At 34.6% G+C, this 17,825-nt stretch overlaps 1 protein-coding gene across 3 annotated transcripts in view; it reads right to left on the bottom strand.

Annotated features, from left to right (window-relative positions):
* Positions 1–469: 469 nt before the first annotated feature.
* Positions 470–17,825, bottom strand: part of LOC143068901 (solute carrier organic anion transporter family member 4A1-like) — a 47,928-nt gene continuing 30,572 nt past the window's right edge. For 2 of the 3 annotated variants that reach the window (XM_076243257.1, XM_076243256.1), the window contains exons 9-14: positions 17,084–17,222; positions 15,657–15,855; positions 13,740–13,875; positions 9,250–9,437; positions 6,716–6,780; positions 470–867 (exon numbers count right to left, since the gene is read on the bottom strand). In XM_076243257.1, coding sequence (XP_076099372.1) covers positions 629–867; positions 6,716–6,780; positions 9,250–9,437; positions 13,740–13,875; positions 15,657–15,855; positions 17,084–17,222 — 966 coding nt within the window. In that variant the 3' untranslated portion in view covers positions 470–628. The remainder of the gene's footprint in view (positions 868–6,715; positions 6,781–9,249; positions 9,438–13,739; positions 13,876–15,656; positions 15,856–17,083; positions 17,223–17,825) is intronic. The other variant, XM_076243258.1, reaches the window with a different exon arrangement.

Raw genomic sequence — 17,825 nt, 5'->3', positions numbered from 1 at the left:
CAGAAAAGAAAATGATTAATATGATTTACTTTCATCAAATGGAGTTTGAATGAAAAAATAATGAATAAAACATAATGGAATACAATAAAATACAATTCGGGATCTATATCAAAAATAAAAAACAAATCAACAATTCAGTAAGCAAATTTCGAGTTCGGTGCATTTCCGTCAAAAACTTTGGTTTAAGTGAACATCATTCATCCGTTTAGGGGCGTCGTCACTTCCGTTCCAATGTTGAGCGAGTGGTTGGAAAACTATAAAACTATATTGCACGAACTATTCGGCAAATTAAATACTCATAATTGTCTTTCAGCACTGCTGTCATTAGGGAATCGTGATAAAGTACCTACAGAACAAATTTTATTTCTAGTTCATCCTGTACAATGACGATCACTAAGATGCTTGATGAACTTTACAGTGCAGGGATACAGGCAATCCGCTCTATCTGGTAAATGACGTCTCAAAGGCGCCGGTGACGGACAAACTCGAAAGTTTTCTATTAGTCAACAATAAAAATATTACAAAATTTACTCTACACTAATTCGTGTACCTTTGTATAAAAAAATAGCGTCAATCATAATGCCCGAATAAAAAATGTCATCACTAAAATAAAATAACCAGATGTTCATTACTTTTTAGTCAAATCAAAAGAGCCTTTTTCTCCTCTACAACACTGAAAGAATATAGCTAGCAAGTAAAACAGTGCCGAAAGTAGACAAACAACAAGCCACCACACCATAACACCTAACGCCATCGAATCGTGACTGTATAACAAACAGTTTCCTTGGTTACCGCATGATCCTTCTAGAAATATTAAGCATGCATTGTCAATAGCCCATCCTACTAGAAAAGGCCCAGGTATTGACCCTGAAATGAAATGTGGATACAAGTTATTAATGTAACATAAATTTAATAATGTGGTTCTTAACAATAACAATTAATGTGTATGCAATGAAATATAATGTTACTTAAAATACTATTTCGATCAACTTATAAAAATTGGTACAAAATGTAATTGTTTTAAATTTCCGCTACTTTCCAATATTTGCTTTATTTGGAGTGGCAGTTTTACTTTTCTAGTAATCCATTGTAGTAATCACTGGTGTAAACGTGATGATCGTAACTGCAGTTACAATCATCCCAATATGGCGGACTCAAATATAGTGAAATTTTATAAGGCTGATATCTCCACTTTAATAGCGTATTTTCAGATTTATTTTATGCCAAGAAACATCTTTATAAGCATTGCCATTTAAATATTTGTTTCAGTCAGGATGTAAAAGCAACAAGAAAAATGAAAATCGAGATAAAAAAAAAATCACTATGATGATCGTAACTTTTATTTCTTTTTATTAACGATGATCGTAACTTTTACTTAAGATGATCGTAACTGTCTAATCCAACGAATCGTTTCCTGATAAATAAGGACAAATAAAGCTGTCTAGTATAGCCTATCGAGGTTAATGTAGCAATCGGAGATTAGACGGATCGGCGGAATATAACGACTGACATTATTCAGGTAAGTTAATGATGAGGAATGATCACTGAGTGGAGGGTAACGTCTTATAGGGGCTAGGATGAATAATTTTGTCTTGCATTTTTTATGTTGAAATCTCTATCATGCTTTTTTATTAATACTCTATTTGGTCCTGCTTTTTTTTTCATCCTGATTTTTATTTACATAAATTGTCATCCTGCCTTTTTGTTTAGCCAAGATGTTCATCCGGTCTTTTTTTACTCAAATCTCCTGTCCTGCCTTTTTCCAAATTTCATCCCCCTTATAAAAATCAAATGGTAGATCCCTTGATGATATGTTTGGCTTAAAACAACTTCTTCGACTAACTTCAATAATACATGTCATATACCGTATAAATGTAAGGATTTGTAGCTTGAAAAATCTATTATGATCTATTTCAACTTTTTCTTCTTTACATAAATAGCCAACCCATGGTAAATATAGGCATCAGTCGTCCAGTGACGTACCCAGAGATTTTCATATAGGGATAGGGGACTGGCTGCCTAAGAGTAGACCCGCTACAGTCATACTTTATTGATTCCCTATACGATCAAACAAATTTTCCCCGCAAAAAAGGTGATGCGAGCACCTTGACCCTCCGACTTAGTCCGCCTCTGTAGTCTACCAATGTTTAATAGTCAGAGTTTGATTGAGAAAAAGAAAGACGATAAAAAGTCATCAAAATAATGTAACTTCATGACTTCCTTTACTTTATTCAGTGAAAGTTTTGGCCTGTATTCTTAAACTGTATCATGAAAATGATATTTATATCAACTTCATATCAACGTAAATCCATTTTGAATGTTAACTTAATTACTCATAAGAAAAAAATATTGAGGACATTTGCATATAAGTCTGATTATCCCCCTTATGTCATTTCTTTTAAAAGAGGGACGAAAGATACCAAAGGGACAGTCAAACTCATTAATCTAAAACAAACTGACAACGCCATGGCTAAAAATGAAAAAGACTAACAGACTAACAATAGTACACATGACACAACATAGAAAAATAAAGAATAAACCCCACGAACCTCACAAAAAACTAGGGGTGATCTCAGGTGCTCCGGAAGGGTAAGCAGATGCTGCTCCACATGTGGCACCCGTCGTGTTGCTTATTTAAGGAAAGCGGTTTTCTTTGTTAAATTTTAAAATCATAATGGTTTTTTTTATCGTGACTGCTAAATGGGGTGTTCATTTAGTGAAAAAAAATCGTAAATTTTGAGTTACGATCATCTTTTTATAAAAACAAAGTTACGATCATCTATAGACGAAGTTACGATCATCATCGTGATTTTTTGCATCTCGATTTTCGTTCTTCTGGTTGTTTTTCTTTTATTTATGAAAAACACATTCAATGGCAATGCTTATAAAGATTTTTCTTGATATTGTAACAAACCGCCGCCACAGGCGGAGTAATTGTGGAAGGGTCTGTTGGCAAGTTTTGGGGCTCTCGTCAGGAATATTCTGCATCTTGGGGTTTTTCCTTTTTCTACCTCTAAAGACGAATGGATGCCAGGCAATGCACTCATAGTTCTCAGTCCATAAACGATAAGTTCGAACGTATATTATATTTATTATCACATGTTCATATTATATACACGGACAAATGCAGACATGCAGACACTTAATCAGTAATCAGTTTCGGGTCATTTAGGTCACTCAGTGTTTTGGGGGATAACTGCCGCTATATTTACATTTCCTCAAAAATACTTCATCTTATATTATTAAAGCATATTAACCTGCTTTGCTTTTCTGTTGGGCTAGGTCTGGTAAAGATAAACTTTCAGGTTATTAAGCTTCTAGTTAGGCTTGAGCGAACAAGTTATCCGCCATTTCACTGAGTGGAACATTATTTATATACTTTTGAGATCCCTGAAAGCCAATCGAAAATAAGGGATCTAGCCAGGGATCCCTGAGGGCCAATGAGAACCATGTCAGGACTGACAGGAAAATGTCCGATAAAATAGGGGCTTGACAGGAAATCCTGCACATTTAAAAATCACACGTAAAATGGACAGTAAAATGCCTGTTCTTTAATTATTATACAAATTGGCCAAAGTCCTAACTTTTCCTTTATTTAAATTTAGCAAAAGAAGCTTAAAACTTCGTTACTACTTGTTTCCAATTTCTAGCCGTGCGTAGGACTAGCAGACGCCGGGAGTACTGATATTAAATTCCAGCAGAAAACTGGTGACAATATAATCCCTAAGAAACTAATCTTTAACAGATATAAATAATGGAGCCTTAATAAAACTATTAATGTAATGACTTATTTGTTACTCTTATAGAATACTTAAGAGATTTTAGAAATATGACAACGACAAAAATATTTCCTACTATGGTCACATGACCTGTAAAATGGCTCTTCACGGAGAAACAACAAAAATGGTTTGGACCGATAGTAAAACTTAAATATTTCCTTACTGAGACACTTTGAGGACTTATAATGGGTTGAAATATAATTTCAGGTATATGCATATTTGTGCCAGACACCTTACAATCTATAAAAATATGTTATCAAGTAAAACGAGTTTGGTAAACAAGTGGAAGGGGCACTTGCCAAACAAAATGCCTAAAGTTAAAAAGTTGCAAATATAACAGTATGTCCAATTCAATTAAATGTTCATAAAGTCAATAATATTTCTGTTGCAGGCCATCATCCAATAAAGTTTTCATCTATCTGTAGTTGACTTATTTCTTCTGTTGGCATAGTAAATTCCAGGTTGTAGAAATTATTAAATGTTATATTGTTCCAGTTATTACACTATCCCCTCCTTAGAAACGGAAATTCTCCTGAATTTTAGATATAATACAGTTAATGTTTGAGACATTATTTAGAAACGCTAACAGATATATTACTTCCACTGTGATTTAAATTCTATCTGCTATATATAGAAAAGTTAGTACATGGTATGTTATTTCACAATAAGCGAAACGGTTTTTTGCTATGGTTGCACAGATCAATAAATTAGTCGGTTGAAGTGTCCCTCAGATCCCTTGTGGTATACAACTGGTTAACTATTATTTGGAAGTCGGGGTTGTCTTTGTTGGTGGTGGTTCTAAGGATTTCGTAGTTGTAATACCTACATTTCCTAGCTAGGTTTTCCTTGCCTTTGATCTTCTGTTCTTTTGTGCCAGGAAGGGCCAGGAAATTGTACTTGTCCAACAAATCAACCCTATCCAGTTTTGGAAATTTCCCAGTGGAGTGATACTCCAACTGGGACGCGGCAAATTCCCAGGCCAACAGCTTGCTGTCTAGTGTTAGGGTTTCCCACTCCCTAGGTGGCCACTGCAAGAATGTGGATCATGTTGGTATCTTAATAGCTTTGGTTTTCCAGTCCCTTCTGGCAGGTGGTATGGCCGGCATGGAACCCAGGGTAAAGATCTCCCTGGCTTTCTTCTGGATAGGGGTTTCCTCTGCGACGGTCAAATCTGTTGAACTTGAAGGGGGTTGGACCACTAGAAGGCTGGCTATCAAAGAGGATGAAGGTTTGGATGCAGATGTTGGAGACTTGGATGCAGATGATGCAGGCTTGGATGCAGATGACGGAGGCTTGGGTACAGATGATGGAGGCTTGGATACTGATGATGGAGGCTTTGGTGTAGATGATGAAGGCTTTGGTGTAGATGATGGAGGCTTGGGTACAGATGATGGAGGCTTTGGTGTAGATGATGGAGGCTTGGGTGCAGATGATGTTGCAGATGGAAACTGGTTGGTTGAGGTGAATGGAGAGTTGGTTGGAGCCACGATGGGTTTGGTCTTGGAGACTGAGGAGATGATGTCTGGTCGTCTTTCTATCCTGGTTATTAAGGCAGGAGAGATGTTAAGGGTGTCAGCACACATCTGTTGTTTATGATAGAATTCCTCCCCGTAAACTGGTGATCCGCTATGAGACATGGTGGAAATGTCAGTTGGCCTGATGGTATTAGCTTTCCTCTCTAGTGCTGCATTAAACTTCTCTACCATTCTTATCACTGGGTCAATCTCGACCCTGTACCAGATCATCTCCTTAACTCTTATGGTGAATAGGGCAATCAGGGGTCCATCTGTCTTCATCTGAATGCTGTGGAGTGTGAGCACTGATGGCAACAGGGGGTCATACTCCTCCATTGGTGCGTCCTCTTCCAAGGTGATGGTGGGCACGTCTTGCTCCCACTCACCTTTTTCTACCTCTAAAGACGAATGGATGCCAGGCAATGCACTCATATTTCTCAGTCCATAAACGATAATTTCGAACGTATATAATATTTATTATTACATGTTCATATAATATACACGGACAAATGCAGACATGCAGACGCTTAATCAGTAATCAGTTTTCTGGTCATTTAGGTCACTCAGTGTGGCGGGGGATAACTTGTTAGCTAAAGCCTAACTAGTAGCTTAACAATCTGAAAGTTTGTCTTTACCAGACCTAGCCCAACAGAAAAGCCAAGCAGGTTAATATACTTTAATAATATAAGATGAAGTATTTTTAAGGAAATGTAAATATAGCGGCATTTATCCCCCACCACACATAATATACGTTCGAACTTATCGTTTATGGACTGAGAAATATGAGTGCATTGCCTGGCATCCATTCGTCTTTAGAGGTAGAAAAAGGAAAAACCCCAAGATGCAGAATATTCCTGACGAGAGCCCCAAAACTTGTCAACAGACCCTTCCACAATTACTCGGCCTGTGGCGGCGGTTTGTTACACTATCAAACAAATCTGAAAATAAGCTGTTACAGTATAGACATCAGCCTTCTAAATATCCCTATATTTGTGTCCGCCATATTGGGATGATCGTTATTGCAGTTACGATCATCACGTTGACGCCAGTGAGAATGGGACTTTGTTTTAAGACATTCTTTAATGCAGAGTATCTCATTGTCCTCTATATGCATATATTTACTTTCACACACATGCTCATACCATAAACATGTTTTGACTTCTTTTTTGGTGTGACATAATAATATCCTAATAAATCAAAAGTAATTTTAAAAACATTTGTTATACAATAAAACCTTTACAATAGTTATTAAAGGTACCAGGATTATAATTTAGTACGCCAGACGCGCGTTTCGTCTACATATGACTCATTAGGGACGTTCATATCAAAATATTTATAAAGCCGGAACAAGTACAAAGTTGAAGATTAATGAAGATCCAAAATTCCAAAAAGTTGTGCCAAATAAGGCTAAGGTAATCTTACCTAACAAACGAATAAACACCCACTGTACTCCTAAAGCAAATGGTCGTTGTTCATCTTTTACAACCCTAAATATAAAATATTCAAACTATGATGTGCACAAATGTTGCAATACTTTCGACTAAAATGACAACAACAGCAACGATTTGGTTAATAAGAGTTTTGTCTTTTTACTTCAGTAAATGTCTGCAGTAAAAAGATGTAACGGCGGGTGGTTTTTTTTTTTTTTTTTTTTTTTTGTGAATATACCTTTATGTGTTTTATCTAGGGGCCTCCCCCTTCTAAAATATTGAATTACTAGAACACACCCGCGAAATCGCGGGCATTTACAGCTTGTGAACTGTTGTAGGATGATTTTTTGTAAAAGATAGTATGTAAGGAGAATTCATAAAAGGTATCAAAAGCCCTCTTCCTTTTCTCCAAAGTCCGATATTTGTTTCCTTTCTGTTAAATTCAATTATTTTCGTGTGTCTGGCCTCAGACCCCAATTATTCTTTCCCTTTGCTACAATGCTTTTTTTCGGGGTAAAAGTCGAATCAAATTAAAAATTTGCACCGTTTCAAACATGAAATAAATGTAACTGCTTATATATAGATCATTATTAGTGTAATAAAATATCCTTCTAGGACAATCCATCAGTGCTTTTTCTTTTCAGAGTTTTATTAACATGCTAATGGTAGGATATGAATCATGTATAAATGACTAAGACCGACTAAGGCTAATTTGTGGGGTGGTCGGAGGGGTCCTGATCCCGAAATCCCGGGCTTAAAACCATGAAATCCCGAGATGCAGAATTTAAAGAAATTCATAACCCGAAATCCCGAAATCGAAAAATATATTCCCGGATCCCGTAAGGATCAATCCCCAAATCCAGATTAAACCCGATCCCGACGCCCCGAAAAAGGTCCTGCCTGCCTCTAACCTCTACCTTACTTTCATATTTGCCAAATCACTATTTTCCCTTTCAACAATAAATGTTTATGCCCCATTTATTTGCATTATGTTTTCTAGTCTGTGCATTCGTGCGTTCGTCTGTCCCGCTCCAGGTTAAAGTTTTTGGTCGAGGTAGTTTTAGACAAGTGATGTCATACAAGTGAGAGGTTAAGCTAGCTATAAAACCAGGTTCAATCCACCATTTTCTACATTTGAAAATGTCTGTACCAAGTCAGGAATATGACAGTTCTTGTCCATTCGTTTTTGATGCGTTTTGTTATTTGATTTTGCCATGTGATTATGGACTTTCCGAATTGATTTTCCTCTGAGTTCAGTATTTTTGTGATTTTACTTTTTTTAGATGAAGTTGATCATGTTTTACTTATTTTAATATATATGCAAGTGGTATGACCCCTTAAATAGTAAACATTTCAAAGAAAACAGTAGACAGAATCAGGGACTTTCTATTCTAACATGGAAAGTCCCTTACAGAATACAGAGAATCTCTATCTATTAAAGTAGTATAATCGTTGTTTACATGTAGATAAACGCGAAAAATAAATGTCCTCTCTAAGGAGGTATAATAGTTGTGATTCTTGCGATCTAAACACCATGATATGGAGAACGCACTGAATGGCTTATTTATTTTTCATTTTTGTTATCCATCATACGATTGGTTGTACTTGTGTCACATGTTTTACTTATTTTAATATATATGCAACTGGTATGACCCCTTAAATAGTAAAAAAATCAAAGAAAACAGTAGACAGAATACAGAGAGTCGCTATATATTAAAGTAGTACAATCGTAGTTTACATGTAGGTAAACGTGAAAAATAATTGTCCTCTATAAGGAGGTATAATAGTTGTGGTTCTTGCGATCTAAACACCATGATATGGAGAACGCTCTGATTGGCTTATTTATTTTTCATGTTTGTTATCTATCATACGATTGGTTGTATTTGTGCATGTTTCAAACCGGAAGTCTTATCTATGACTAAAAGTCAGTCCGATGACGGAATCATATCCGGACTCCTTTTTTGTCGTTTATCTCCCAAAATAACTCAATCTGAATAATTATAAGAATGGATGACAAATGCGACTATGCATGTTACCTTTAGGACACGCAGGCATGATGATTGATTTATTGTGGAAGGAAGAGAAGCGACACACAATGAGGTCTTCTCGTTTAATAGTATAGATACACAACATAACTTTTATCAAATTAGAATATTATCTTCTAACATCACAAGTGATACTTAGAAAAATAGAAAATATACATCCTTCCTGACATAACAAACTCTCCTTGTATCTTAAAGGAATAAAATAAATTACTATAATTACAGATAGGCTAACAAATGGAAGGGATATTCTTTAAAGGGATACTAGTATACATATCCTCTTTTTAGAACCTAACTAATGTTAAATGGGCATTTTCGCAGGTGCAAAGTCGGAATATTTAGACTAAAACATTATTTGTTTGTTTTCACTCATTTTGTGTGGGTATGCATTTGTTTCAAAGTGTTGTGCTATTGACTGAAATATTTGAAAACTGTTATTATCTTCAAATATTTTCCAGCTGAAATGCAAAAAGCTAATAGTTACCGCATGAGAGCCATGGAATTGGGAGTCACAGTGGTGAGTACACATATCATAGATATAAACATTAATGGCGCTACTATGTATAACTTGTCACATCCATCTTCACATCGTCCGGCGCTAACCATAGCGTTAGCGTGATCTGTTGGAATATTTAAACTAGCTGCTACACAACTGCAGTTATGATACGTCATCTGTCAAAGAGTCACATAAAATTAAATTAAATATCATTGAAGGATGAACAAGCATCATGTTCAAGAATATTGGACATTCCAAGCGAGATAACCCAAGTTGATTATGAAATGTTTATTAAAACTCTGATAGTTATAAATTGCTTACCGAGATATAATTTTTTTATGACACATGATATTTTGTATGTGTATTTAAATTAAGTCTTCATAATTTTGGTGAATTGACATAACATCGGTTTTGAATGTATTTGTGTTATTATATTGTTTATTTTATATTGAAATATACCACGGTATATCAAATTCATATACAAAATACGTCATTTTGATTTATTTTTCCGTACCAAATCTCTTAAAATTCGATAAAACTTTCAATAACAATTACCACTTTTTATTTCTTAATAATGAAAGTGGGAAAAGCAGAAATTATTATAAAGTCAACCTTTCTTTTATGTCGATCCATTTGTATACGGTACATACGACATCTGTCGAACGGAGGTTTAGAGTTTTCATTTCAAAATGCAGTTTACAACAGAAAACATTGATTTAAAATATTTTTTTCTTAATAATTAGATTGTTTCATAATTTTTCAATCTTATCTGCTATGGAAAAATTAACTGCGACGAAAAATAGAATTTTAATGATTTTTTTAAAGCATGAACCCATAGTTAAAGGTATAATTACCACAACAGAAACATAGGGAATTATTTTTTTTAAATATCAGTGTTATTTTCAAAGGCCCATTGACAACAGTACACGCTGACTTAAGTATATTTTTTTTTTTTTGAAGAATCATATTTGGAAATCCTTCTCAAAGTTCACTTGCTATGGATTTTTTTTTTATCACATTTAAGGTAAAAAAAAAAAAAGATATATCAAAACTTATAACAGGGTATAATTGTTTTCCGTCTAAATTGGGCGAAAGATACCAAAGGGACAGTCAAACTCATAAATCGAAAATAAACTGACATTGCCTGGCTAAAAATGAAAGAAGACGAACACATGACATAACATAGAAAACTAAACAATAAGCAACACGAACCCCACTAAAAACTAGGGGTGATCTCAGGTGCTCCGGAAGGGTAAGCAGATCCTGCTCCACATGTGGCACCCGTCGTGTTGCTTATGTTATAACAAAGCCTGTAAATAATCTAATTCGGTAGTTCGCATTCACGAAAGGGGAGGGGATTGTAGTTACGACGTAAGGAACATATCCGATATCATTTGTGAAACGGTTATTCCATAACGGTAAACCAACTCGTGATGGTGTCCGTAAAATTTACGAAGGGATGATTTCAACTTCAACATTTGGAACTCTTGGTTTAATAGCTACCTTGTGTTTAATGACTTTCTTATAAAATAACTATTTATAAGCTTATAAATAACTTTATAAGATTTATCAATGACATATCACGTGTTCTGATTAATGTAAAAAAAAAAAGTCCTTCATTCTTATGTATGTCTGAGAATATTGCATGGCAATACATAGTCACCAACGGTTCAAAATTAATTGTACTGTAATAAAATGATAACTTGATCTATACATTGTCTGTATGTAAGCTGTCAAACATATATATTCAAACATAACGGAAAAAAAGAAAACATTGTTATTCGCGTGAAGTCAATGACATTACTTCTGCTCAAAATCATCAGACCAGAACAGAATTCGTACTAGAATTGTAACTTGGCATGGATAAACTATTACTAAATATCAAAGCAATATGTCGACGTTTCAAGAGCGTGGAATGCTATTTACACGAGGCATTGAATTTAAAGTCCAAATTCTAACCGAACGTGGCTGCGTACTCGTATAAATCCCGCACGATAAAACTCGCACTCTATTTTAGCAATGTTTTTCTGATAATAATTCTATACATATATCCCTTGTTATTGAAATTTTTAAGCGTAACAATTAATAGCAAAAGGTTCCTATAGAAAACGTAAAAATTGTACACGTAAAAATTGTACACTAAAAATCCACTAACGAGGTTAGGGACTTTTAGTGTCGATTTTTCCTCTTCGTTCGGTATATTTGTTTTACTTTTTATGTAATTACCATGTGTTTATTTTTAATAAGTTTTCTATTTAACTATACCGCTAGTCACCAGATATCATCCCCTGCCATTGAATTAAAAAAAGGAAGCGTAACGTTATAACAATATACTACTGATACATGCAGACAATTTTCTGTAAATGGACCGCAATACACGTGTTGGGACATGACATCATTGGCTCATGACTTCCTTGATTTTGGAAAATGTTCCCTTTTGAGTATGATAAAAAAAAATATCTTATTTTACTTGAGAAATATACAATTTCTTTCAAAATATTTGTTTACCCCAGTAGTTACAGCGAATAGAAATATGGTTACTTTTGATTTACGGGACTTATAAATACGCAGTCGCGTGTGATATTAAAAAACGAATGGTTTGGTCTTTTAAACGTGCTTCGAGATATCTGGGTTTATTTTATAGATAGGCATATTAATTTAAAAAAATTGTGTATATATTGTAGAAAATGGTGGCTTAAACATGGTTTTATAGTTAGCGAAACCTCTCACTTGTATGAGAGTCGCATATAATATATCCTTCGTCCAAAGGACCAACCAACCCGTGATGGCGTTTGTAAACTTTCGACGGCATGATTTAAACTTTACCACTTGAGACTCTTAGTTCGATAGCCTTTTTGCAAACAGTATTTGTACCAAGGAGGACATTATAGGAAATGTAAGATCTGTAATACCGCATCAACTGGGAGATATATATATATATATACTCCATCTGCAGGCGCTGCTGGAGTATTGCTACATAAAAATGGAAAGTGCACAACTTGGAAGCTGAAGCAACCGGCCAGTCAATTTATAGATGCAAGTCAAGATATGAGGCAGACTTAACTATCATTTGTTTCATTTAATTCCAGTTCGGTGGATTGAATGCGTTGAACACTCACCACATTTGAAATTAGAATTAGTATGAGAACACGTGAATTGCTTTGTCTATATGCCTTTATATGTTTTTTGGTTACATATATGATGTGGCTCTGTACTTATACATCCCATCATTGTGTTATTGTTCTATGGTAAATTTGTGTATTCTTGTCTTTAATTTTTACTTAAATGCTTAGTTTGTATGCCATTTTGTGCTTCTTTGTTACATGTTTGTATGGTTTTTTTCGTTATTAGGATTTTAGCACAATGTTGTCTTCTGTATTTTTTGCCATTTTTATACCTATAATGTCCGTTTGTTATGTTCACGCATCGTTGTCAATATAATGGAATTTGATGCGACTTTCGTACAAGATACAAGTGAGAGGTTTAGCAGGCTATAAAACCAGGTTCAATCCACCATCTTCGACATAAGAAAAAAATGCCTGTACCAAATTATGAATATGACAGTTGTTATCCATTCGTTTGACGTGTGTGAGGTTTTAAGGTAGCACAATACAAAGATTTTTCATCCCCAATCAGACATCTTTAAACTGATGTTATTCCACTCATCCTTCTTTAAATTTTGTAAATGAGGTACCAAAAGAAAGAAGAATGATTTATCTTTCAAATTGTGATAATTTCATTCTGACATAATTATTACATAATTAATTGTTATGTAATTAGTTGTTATATTGTGATGTCCATACTTGAATGAATTTAGCTTCTTTGTTATTCATAGCATCCCAAAATATTTTATAGATTCTTACACAACACAGTTTGACCTCCAAAACTGTGTCTCAGATTTTTCCTATTGTATTTCATTCTCTCATAAATCTTCAATGAAGTTTGCAACATCAATTCATAAGAAATCACTAAATTCAATGTGGTATAAAATTTGTTCTATTGATGTTTTTGGAAATCTGAGACACAGTTTTGGAGGTCAAGCTGTGTTGTACAAGAATCTATAAAATATTTGGGGATGCTATGAAGAACAAAGAAGCCAAATTCATCCAAGTGTGGACATCACAATATAGCAACTAATTACATAATAATTGATTGTGCAATAATTATGTCATAATGAAATTATCACAATTTTAAAGATTAATCTTTCTTCTTTCTTTTGGTACCTCATTTATGAAATATAAAGAAGGATGAAATGAATTACATCAGTTTAAAGTTGTCTGATTGGGAGTGAACAAATCTTTGTATTGTGCTACCTTAATTTTGACATTTAGTGAGGGACTTTCCATTTTGAATTTTCCTCAGTCCAGTACTTTTTTAGATTTAAGCTGTTTTTGTATTTTTTACATTTTAATCTGCAAATTTATTCTCACGACGAAAATATTTCGTAAGATTATTATTAAGCTTAATGTGTGGTTTACCTGTCCTGACTGAGTTGCGCATCCTGCATGACATGGTGAATGATATACAATATTATCTTTTCCACAGACTAATGACAGACCTTCATACTGGCACTGACAAGATCCTTGACAAACGTCATTATATCCAGCTAATGTACTGAAATAAAACAATATCTCAATTGATTTTACAAGTGTTAATTAGTGCATACTGATCAACCTCAAGGTTGACTTGGGTAAAGAAATATTGTTTTCCATTGTACTGCAAACGTCTGTGGCGTTCGTTCGGTGATGCTCAGTGTATAAATATGCAGCTAAGTAGGGTAGTAATTATTCCGATGGCTCGTATAGGATGATTTTCATGCTCTCTGTAGGTTATAGGATCATTGCAATTACTTTTTGAGGGGTCGAAAAGTTATGTTTATTTCCTACCACCTTCATCGCAATCGACTTGCCTTGCAGAATCTACATGTTGTATTAACTGTTAACTAAAACTTGTCCCAAACGAAAAGTTACCAACAATACAATAGGTAGGTTTTGCCAGGTTTGGTGAAGGGCTAAAGTTTTACCTGTCTCTGGTAAACAGTGGAATGTTTGATTGGGGGAAAAGTAAACATAGCAAGAGGGCATCTAAACACCTCACACAGATGGTATAATGGTTCATTTAATAGCAGTGAGTGTTACACTCAACACGAAGCATCTGATTCAAATTCCCAAAATTTAATCGGACGAGGCAATGTATTTATACATCCCGCATTGTGAAACGAAATATCATCTTTATCAAGGGTTTGACTGTCGGTCGAAAGAAATTCAAGGTGACAATATTTCTATATTCTTGTCGCATTGTGTTTAATTAGGTTATATTTTCCTATAATTTTAACATGGTTTAGAATGCATTGTTTTGAAAGTTAAAAAAAGTACCCCAAAAAATGTTAGTGTTGTTGTGTTCTTTGATTGCCTTTACGAACGCTACAACTGTCACGGGAAAGCAGTGGTATGATAGCTAGGGAAAATAGTCTACCTCGTAACAGGACACCAGTCTATTTTATACTCTTTTATTTGATAAACATTTTGGCACCATATTACTTAACAATAGGCCCGCAACGTCGTCACTTGCATACGTCTCTATGTATATGATTGATTCCAAGTTAAGCATACGAAACATTGAAACGCCTTTGATGAGTATATAGCCATTACGCGCCTTAATTATCTACACGTTCAAAACGTGGTTGATGGGGGCGAGACTGGTCAGAATAACAAAAGACCACATTGAAAATAGTTATGGGGAGTTCCCAAGTAAATGCGGATATGTTATGAACAGTTCTTAACGAGATTGAAAGCGTTATTAATGATACGTTTCGCAAGATATTAGAGATCAACAGCCGTTGACACCGTCACATTTATTACAAGGTAGAAGAATATCGACGGAGAACTATATAAACACAAGAGTACAATAAGATAACGCCAGAAGAAGCTAAAAAAACTAGTACAATGAATGAAGCTAATTTTATTAGAACATTTCAATAATCAATGGAGAACTAAATACCTTACCGGACTGAGAGAGTTTCGCCATGTGACAAGAAAACCTGATACACTGTCACATGTGAAAATCGGTTCTGTTGTACTTATTATGAACAATTAAAGCGGGAGGATTGGCATGCCACAAAACCAGGTTCAACCCACCATTTTTTTTTCCCTTAAAAATGCCTGTAACAAGTCCGGACAATGGCCATTGTTATATCATAGTTGTTTCCGTGTGTGTAACATTTTAATGTTGTGTTTCTGTTGTGTCTTTGTTCTCCTCTTACATTTGATGCGTTTCCCTCAGTTTTAGTTTGTAACCCGGATTTGTTTTTTTCTATATCGATTTATGAGTTTCCAACAGCGGTATACTAATGTTGCCTTTATTTATATGTTCTTTGGTTGTGTTTTGATACTTACTTTATTTTATTCGGATATGGAACCTCTAACCCTGCAAGCTTTACTTCTGGACATCCTGCGATAAAAGCTATTCCAAGAACCCCAGATATAAATGACGCGATGAAACACATGTTCAGCATTCCCTTGATACCGAGTCCACACATTTTGATTAATAAACCACCTCCAAACATTCCAACAGATCCGACTAATATCAATCCTCCTGAGAAAAATGGTTAAAAGTATTAGGTTTTTTTTTTTATTGATGTTCAGCGTCCAGTAAACATCTTTAAACTTTATTAAGGGCAATTACATGTTCACTTGATATGCATACATTGCATGAACTTTTCTTTGTACTAAGTAAACTGCTTAAGCTCACAAGGTAACAGTTATATAATGGCATGTATCTTTATATTCAGTCTATGGGTTTTCTCCGAGGTTATCCTAACCGTGTTTAGGGAGGGTTACATAAACGATTACCTTTGGAACAATTGGTGGTTGACCGTTTAAGTCAAGACATTGTAAAGGCGTTTTAAAATTAAATTGAACTCTTCTTCTCGATAGGTTGTGACTGCGTACTTATATATCCCACGCATATAAAATATTTTTGTGGTTATGTTTTAGTCTCCAATGGACTCTAATTAAACCGAGTGTGATTGTTTTCTTATACAATTCAAACAACCAAATGCTACCCCTTCGCAAGTTCTGAAGAGAATACCATATATGTCACAGCACGACAAAGCGAGTTTTGCATTAGCGAATAAAATGTCCAGATAACCTGATGATTTTAGACACAAAGCCGGAAGGAATTTTTTTTTTTTTAATAAATGTTTTTCTAACAAAAAATAACTTCGTGATTAATTGTTTGCTAAATATCAAATGTCGAAGGAACGGGCGAACGATACCAGAGGGATAATCAACTTCACAAGTCGAAAACCATCTAACAATACCATGGCAAGATACGAGAAATGATCAAAACACAACCCGACAAAGTATGCTTTCTGTAATTTATCATCCAAGATGTCCAAGAAACAGCAATTTTAGTTTTCTATGGATGACCTGTAGTAAAAATAAAGCATTCGACTTTTTCAACCAACGGGACAAATGAAGAACATATGTATTATTCCTGACTTGGAATATGCGTTTTTCAAAAAATTGTGAGTTAATAGCTAGCTTAACCTTCAACGTCTAAGGCAGGTTTTTTTTATGTAAGTGAGAGGTTTAGCTAGCTATAAAATCAGGTTCAATTCACCATTTTTCACATAAGAAAATGTCTGTACCAAGGCAAAAATATGACAGTTGTTATCCATTCGTTTGAGCTTTTGATTTTGCCATTTGACTACGGACTTTCTGTTTTGAATTTTCCTCAAGAGTTTTTTTTTTTTTTTTTGGTGATTTTACTTTTTTTATATATATATATATATCCGTTAGTTTGACAAATCCACACTTACCAATTAAATAACCTACAACGTCAAACTGCATGTTATACTGTTCCATTAGTAATTTAAAAGAAAATGCACCAACGCCAGAAATGATCAGTGTGTTCGTACTTCCTGCAAATGTTAGCATCATAAAGGTAGGATTCTTTATCTGAAAAAGAAAAGTTTATTATAAACTGATCCAAATCACGTATCATTAAATAGTTATCAAAGGTACCAGGATTATAATTCAGTACGCCAGACACGCGTATCGTCTACATAGGACTCACTAGTGAGTGACGCTCATATCAAAATATTTCTAAAGCCAAACAAGTACAAAGTTGTAGAGCATTGAGGATTCAAAATTCCAAAAAGTTGTGCCAAAATCCGGCTGCGGTTATCTATGCCTGGGATAAGAAAATCCTTAGTTTTTCGAAAAATTAACGATTTAGAGCCGACAGACTTCGAATTGAGTTAGAATAACGTGTCTTAGTTGTGGTCTTTCAACTTGGAAGTTGCCTTATCATCGTGTCTGAATAATACATAGCTTGATAAATAAAGGCAATAGTAGTATATAAACTCATCATAGATACCAGGATTAAAATTTCATATTTACGCCAGAAAAGAGTCATGAGTGACGCTCGAATCAAAAGTAGTTTAAAAGGCCAAATAAAGTACGAAGTTGAAGAGCATTGAGGACCAAAAATTCCTAAAAGTTTTGCCATATACAGCTAAGGTAATCTATTCCTGAGGTAGAAAAGCCTTAGTTTTTCAA

The sequence above is a fragment of the Mytilus galloprovincialis genome, chromosome 3, assembly GCF_965363235.1.
Source record: "Mytilus galloprovincialis chromosome 3, xbMytGall1.hap1.1, whole genome shotgun sequence".
Lineage (NCBI taxonomy): Eukaryota > Metazoa > Mollusca > Bivalvia > Mytilida > Mytilidae > Mytilus > Mytilus galloprovincialis.
This window is presented reverse-complemented; position numbering and strand designations above follow the sequence as displayed.